Genomic DNA, 7,618 nt, shown 5'->3' on the forward strand with positions numbered 1-7,618 from the left:
TGTATGTGTATATGTGTATATGTATGTGTATATGTGTATATGTATGTGTATATGTGTATATGTATGTGTATATATATGTGTATATGTATGTGTATATATATGTGTATATGTATGTGTATATATATATATATATATATATATATATATGTGTATGTATATATATATATATATGTGTATGTATATATATATGTGTATGTATATATATATATATATGTGTATATATATATATATATGTGTATGTATATATATATATGTGTATGTATATATATATGTGTATGTATATATATATATGTGTATGTATATATATATATGTGTATGTGTATATATATATGTGTATGTATATATATATATGTGTATGTGTATATATATATATATATGTGTATGTATATATATATATGTGTATATATATATAAAGGTATTTTAAATCCTTCCCACACTCTTGCAATATGCTAAACGCTCTAAAAGAGCACAGCATGTCATGATCTCCGTGCTCTCTTCCACCTGCCAGCGCTGTCGGCCACGCCCACTTCTCCTACTTTAAATAAACGATCCATGCCGATTGAGTGGCTCATCCATCAATCAGCCAGTTGTGTCATGTGCAGTCTTACTTTGAAAAACTGCGAAACAGTCGGCAAAAGTCGAACCGCAAAGTGGCGAGGGACTACTGTAGGACAAATAAATTATTAAATATATTACAGATGAACAACATTTGAAAGTAATGTTGGAACAATAGTAAAAAGAGTAAATGGTAGAAAAATAAATATGATCGCAGACAGAAAATATTATACAATCTCAAAAGAAGTTAAAAACGCTACCAATCTTCCCTGTTCTGGATTATTTTTCTGTCAACAAACTTTGCATTGGCACATTCACAACACAGACGGTATTTATGCACACATAATTTACAATTGTTTGGTGTTTTTGTTGTTTGTTTTTTTGTAAAATACTCATTTTAGCAAGTGAATCTTAACAAATGAAGCTACACTAAGAGCACAGGCACTTGTTCTCTTCAAAATGCAATGAAGTGGTTGCTGCCAATAAAAAAATATATAAAAGAGGTAAAATAATGTCACCACATAAACATTTTTTTTCCTCCACCAATTCTGCAATCATGCACACATTATTTGAGCAAGACCTTTGAGCAAGGCCTCTAAATGAGTGTATGGATGTTACTCAGCTAATGACTCACAGCTTGTCAGGATGAGGACTGACCTAAATAAATAAAAACAGTTGGTGTGACCACCGACTCTCCTCAAAGGTTCAGTAGGTTCCGGTAGAGCTGACTGTAGTGTAGCTGAACTTGGACATGGAGGTCACCATCGACGTGGCCATGGAGGTGGCGTTGATGCCATCTTCGCCCTCCCTCCTCCTGCCCCACTGGCAGCGGCGGCACAGGCGGTTACGACAGCAGCAGGCGAAGGTGGCCAGTAGGGCCTTGCGGAAACGAGTGTTCATGAAGCAGTAAATGATGGGGTTGACGCAGGCCGAAGTGTAGGACAGCAGGTGGATGAAGGAGATGGGTGCTCCGGAGAGGGCTTTGGAGGCAGACATGGGGTCAAAGGCCTTCCAGGTGTTGACTGAGTACAAGGGCATCCAGCAGATGAAGAAGAGGGCTACGATCACCATCAGCATGCGGATGACGCGTCTCTTGGCTTGAAGTTTAGCCTCTGACGTGTTACTACGAGCTCGCTCAGTCTTGAGCTGGACGGTGCTAGATGAGGCGGAGAGGGTGGGAAGCTCCACAGCAAAAGTGGGCTTTTTTGACACCTGAATGTAGCAGCCGTCGTCATCGTCATTCGCCATAGCCCTACCTATTCCATTCCTTTGACCTTTAAAAAGAAAAAAGTGAACATGTAATCTTAAGTCAATTTCATTAAAGCAAACAGTGACATATATTTGATAATTTTCAAGTCATAATAGGATATATTTCAAACAAAAGTGAGCTTTTTCAACAATTAAAAGTGTAGGACCAAGAACTGAGCCTTGTGGAACCCCAAGAAAATAAAATCTGTTTTGGCAGATTTTAAAGAGTATATTATTTAATTATAACAACTAGTGTGTGTGGGATGTGTGCGTGTGTTTGTGTGTGTGTGTGTGTGTGTGTTAGCAAAATATCTGAATACAGCTAGGAGACTGATTTTGATAAAACATTCAAACAACATTCATTATACTTATATCTTAACTGATAAGCAGTAGTGGGCACAGCAAACCAAAAAGTTAGATTTGCTGACCAATAATTTGCTAATTTAAAAAATTGCTTTTCTAATGCTAAACCGATAAAAAAAATTAACTGAGGCTAATGCTAAAGTGCTAACTTTTATCATACACTGCTGTCACTGACACTGTAAGACTGTCTCTCGTGTGGCATCATTGTAAGTGAACACAATTCAAAACTGTTCATAAACCACAAGTAAAGCGTCCGTGTCCCGTTCAGAGTGAGCCTTCAGAAACTAATCCGGTCCATTGGAACCAAAGAGGCGGAGCAGAACTTCACTGTGCTATAGCAGTTTGATGCATTCGATGTCTGTCGGACGTCTTCCTTGTGCCATTTACTATAATAAATTAACTCACTTTGGTGATCCTCATTGTGTTGAACTACTTTTATAAACTAAATACAAAGTTGCTGTGGGTCATAATCAATATTCTCTTGGTAATAAATCTGTTTATATTAAAGTAAAGATGTGCGAAATGTGTGAGAGAGTCACATCCCAGTCACAGTGACCATTGCAAAGCATGCTGGGTAGGAATTGTGTTGAATGGGTTTTTTGTTATTTTCCTGTTCTGGTTTGGGATTTATGGAAAAGTCCCTGTTATTGTCTGGAAACGGACACCATGAGGGGGGAAAGCACTGCAAGGGTGGCTACATCATTGGGTAGAACTTAGCTTTGCTTAGCATAGCATCCCTCCGTGTAAATCACCATTCTCCTGTATGCTTTTAGCACTGATAAATATTTTTTTAAATTACGGAACTTGAATTTACTGGATTTAAATTTAGCGGAAGCCAATTCCGTTAAAGGTTTTCAAAGTTAGAGAAAACGCTAATCCGCTAAACGGAAAGTTAGTTCCGCTATTAGTGGAATAGCAGAACTGTGTCCACCACTGCTAAGTTTTAGAACTGATCGAATCCAAGATGGTTGCCACAGCTAATCAGTCTTAAAGAAAAAATGACAGCAACTCGATGTGTTTGAGCTGATGGGCTGAGTTTTGTTGAGGTATTAGCAGACCCTGGTCCCCAACACATACTCTGAGTACTAACAAATTGTCCGAAATCCTTGTTTTAAACTTTAGGCAACAGGCAATATGCATTGCTTCAATAAATGTTACTTTCATTAAACAAAAGCAAATCTATCATATCCCATAGTTTAAGTTTTGTTTTATTGTGAATTTGTGGCATGTTTGCTCGAGGTTATCATACCGTCAGAATCTCATACAAATCCATGCCCCGAAAAGACAATTTTAGGTTTAACAGGTATTCTCCTATCCTGTGGGACGTAACGGCTCTAATACACAACAGTGCATTTGGTAATGGGAGAACTGAGAGGCGGTGTAATTTTGGATGTCACAGGTGCAGAATCTGTAGGTGTTCAAAAAAATATGTCATTCTCTGCTCGAGGCAAAATAAACAAACGTCCCTTTTGATTCAGACGGGATTCTGCATTTTTCCATTTTGCTTTCGTCTGTTGGAACACAAAGAGAAATGTTTTCATATCCACTTTGTTTAATGTAATTTACTGCGGCTTCTTGCAGGCCTGTCAAAAATGACTAATGTATTTTCATCCTAAATTAATTTAATGACACTAATGCGAGCAAAACTCTTCTAGGCAATTTGAGTTTGGATTTTCAGTGCTTATAAAAAGTATTCACCCCCAGTGGATGTTTCATCTGGTATAGATCAGTCACGTTGTTTAAGACAAAAAAATCAATCAATCAATAACCCCCTCTTTAATTACAAACCGAAAACCGATTTCTACAAAGTAATTGCATAAATATTCACCCCGTTTAAAATGACTGAGTCAACAGCGGTCCAGCCACGTGGTGCTAGAAGTCTCACAACTAGTAAATTGGGAATCACCTAAGGACAGTTGATGTGTCTCAAGTGATTGCAGTATAAGAACATGTGATTCACTATTCCTGGCCATCATTATACCATGAAAGCAAAAGACCTTCAAGCAACTCAGAGAAAAGATCACTGAAAGGCGCATGTCAGGGGACGGATACAAAAGGATTTCCAAGGACTTCAACATACCCGGGATCCATCATCAAGAAATGGAAGGAATATGGAGCATGGAGCAATCTACCAAGAGCAGATTGTCCTCATAAACCGAGTGGCCGTGCTAGAAAGAGAATGGTGAGCGAGGCAACCAAGACACCTGTGAGCACTTTGAAGGAGTTACAAGCTTCAGCAGGTAGGATGGAACAGACTGAGCATGCAGCAACTGTTGCCCGAGTTCTTCGAAAGATTATAGGACAGCGCAGTGCTTCATTTGTAAAGCAAACGATGCCGGAATGCAAATAGCCATTGCCATTTCCTGCATTCAGGTGTATATTGATGAGTTAACTACATTTGTAAACACTTAATTCTATAACTATTTTAGAGCGCAACAAGAAATATCCTGACCAACAGCTCTCCTTGTTTGAATAGAGCGCGCCGCTTCTCTCAAGCATCCTAACCCCCATCTCTATTGCTACTGCCATCATGTGCTTCAATTCTCGGTTGCTTAGTTGTACAAAGAGAAGACTTTTTAATGAAAGTAAATTGGACTGTCTTTTTGACATTTTTTTTGATAAATGTGAACCGTTGTTTTGATACGTGTTGTTCGTAACGTGATTACCCACCAAACATTCCCCTCGTATTTTTAATAATCAAAATGTTATTAAAGGCCCAGTTAAACTGTAAAACTCTTATGCAATTTAGTTGTGCTGTATAACTATATGTTTGTGTTTTTACTTAAATTTTCCATGGCTGATCTTTTAGGGGCGGAAATTTTTAAAAGGGAAGAAGCGGAAATACTTACTTGAAGGGGCAGCTCTGATTAGGCCTGTCGCGATAAACAATAAATCAATTCATCGCATGATAAATAAAAATTATCAACCTCATTTTCATTTATCAGCTTTATCGTTTGTTTCGTGTCTCTCTCTTTCTACTGAAGACACTGGATGACAAAAGGCTCAACTCCGGTGCTCTTCACTGACTCCTCCCTTTCCATTTTCTCTTAAAATTTGTTTTAACCGTCCAAAATTGAGTTTTGGGATCGTTAAAAGCAGCTAAGCTGAGAAGCTAAGCTACAAGCTAAGCTAACAGGCTGACCATGAGAAAAAACTCTGTCAAAGCTCCAAGATTCACGGTTGAAACCCGTGCCTTCGTGTAAAAATTTGTTTTTCTCTGCAAAAAGAAGTTGAGAACTTGTTTACTGATTTTTTTTTTTTTAATTAAAAGCTTTGTGTGAAAAATGCTACGCTACAGAGCTCAAACCACACCGAGCGTCTGCCATTTTGAGAACTGAAAAACGGGAACGAGAGACAGCCCATGTCATGTCAAGGGGCCTCCCTCCCATTTTTCTTAGAGACACGCTGCTCGCTCCCTCACAATCCATCTTTCGGTTCAGTCATATACTGCCATCCGGCGGTCAAAAAAGGTACTACACACAAAACAAATTAACGAACATTTCTTTTCAAATTTGACAATAATTACTAATTGTCAAATTTCAAACAATATTATCGTTTATCGCGATAATTTCTGAGACGATCACCCAGCAAAATTTATCGTGACAGGCCTAGCTTTGATTAAGAAGCTCGCAATTAGTGTTTATGTAATTATTTTAAGATTGCATATCCAATATAGGTTTTATTTGTTCAAGGCGGTCAAATTTGTTCATAACTTTATTAGTAGTAAGCCTAAGAGTTACCGGATCCAAGCAAACGGTTACAGAAACGCACCCTGTCAAAATAAGAGCGTCCCCGGACACTGTTCCAGCAGGACCGGTTCCGGGACGGTGGCAAAGAAAAAGTCACCAATGAAGAAAACTGATTAAAACTAGACAAGAGTTAGCCAAACGGCATGTGGTAGCAGTCACGGTCAAGTGGAAAAAGGTTCTATGAGACCAAACTGTAGCTCTTTGGACAAGAAAACGCTTTTGGTGGACACGACATCACGCGTCCTCATGAACTGATCCCCACTGTGCATCATGGTGGTGGCAGCATCGTGCTACAGGGAAGTTTCTCAGCATCCATACGTGGATGAATTGTAAAGGTAGAGGGTAAAACACAAGACGCAAAATAAATGGACATCCTGGAGCTTGGGTTCGGATTTCTTTTCCAGCAAGACAATGACTCAAAGCATGATGGGAAAACATCATAGCTATGGCTTCAAGACAACAAAGTCCCGTCAAAGCCCAAACCTGAATCCAACAGAGAATCTGTGGCCGACTGCGACTTACCCACACAGACTCGGTGCTGTTGTAGCCAAAGGAGCTCGTACTAGAAACGACTGTAAAGGGAGTGAACGTTTGTGCAGTAACTTCTTTTACATTACACATTTCTGTTTTTTATTTATTTATTTTTCTGTTGTAAAGATTGATTCTTGACGGCAATAAAAGCCTGAAATATTCATGGGCGCTGCATGATGGATCTCACCGGCAGTGTCTTTGTTCTGGCTCAGCTCGAACTGAATCCCTCGGTAGAGCTCTCTGGAGATCAGACCGTACGCTATGATCATCACCACACCCGGGATGAAGAACAGGGTGAACAGCAGCAGCATGTACCTGGAGGGGGTGCACAGCAGAAAGAGGGAGGCGGTGACAACACGGAGAGGGGAAACAACAACAACAACAACAATAAAATACAGCCTCGAAGCTCAAGCAGTTGCTTGGAAGCTTATAAAGATTTTATTTGTTGCTCTGCATTCCTTCGAGCATGTGCTGAAGCTACGTTAGAAGCCAACCAGATGCCCCCCCGCCCCTAAAAAGACCCCCCCTTTCTTTTTGTTTTTGCAAAAGATGTACAGCAGAATCCTATACTAATGTTGCAACTTGTTAGGCTTGGTCTTTTGCATTTCGCTTCATCTCCAAATGAAATATTCATTTGTTGCTGGAGATGACTGTGGACGCATCATTTGTGCACATCAACATATTTTAATTTCTGCTGCAGCTTCAGAGAATAACGATCATCAACTAGAGACACCTGCAAAAATAGTGTGAATGTTTGTTGCTGAAAAATTTGCAAAAAATTGCAAAAAAATAAAATGGAAGAAATCGGCTTTAAAAAAGCTGAAATGATCAAACAGTTTCTAAAAAGTATAGCTGAAAAGGCAGAAAGGAGCAGAAATAACTTACATAAGCTCAAAGTAGAAGAAATTACCATGAAAAACTTGAATTTAACTGAAAACGGCTGGAATTGGGGGAAAAATGCTAAAAACGTAGCTGAAATGTTAGAACAAGCTTAAAGTAGTAGAACAAAACGGAACACATTTAACAAATTAGGCTGAAATAAACAAATGGGCACAAAATAGTGGAAATTATCTGGGGGGGGGAGCAGAAATTTGCAAAAAAACAGCTGAATAGTAGCTAAAGAAACAGAAAGATGCTTAAAATACCAAAAGGAAGTGGAGAGAGTACAGTTT

General features: G+C 38.9%; 1 protein-coding gene across 1 annotated transcript in view; it reads right to left on the reverse strand.

Annotated features, from left to right (window-relative positions):
• Window positions 1-1,260: 1,260 nt before the first annotated feature.
• The window catches only part of cckbra (cholecystokinin B receptor a), a 59,653-nt gene continuing 53,295 nt past the window's right edge, over window positions 1,261-7,618 (reverse strand). Inside the window, exons 4-5 of the mRNA XM_037696732.1 lie at window positions 6,634-6,761; window positions 1,261-1,829 (exon numbers count right to left, since the gene is read on the reverse strand). Of these exons, the coding sequence (XP_037552660.1) occupies window positions 1,261-1,829; window positions 6,634-6,761 (697 nt within the window). The remainder of the gene's footprint in view (window positions 1,830-6,633; window positions 6,762-7,618) is intronic.

This window comes from Nematolebias whitei, chromosome 23 (assembly GCF_014905685.2).
Source record: "Nematolebias whitei isolate Nwh7 chromosome 23, NemWhi1, whole genome shotgun sequence".
NCBI lineage: Eukaryota > Metazoa > Chordata > Actinopteri > Cyprinodontiformes > Rivulidae > Nematolebias > Nematolebias whitei.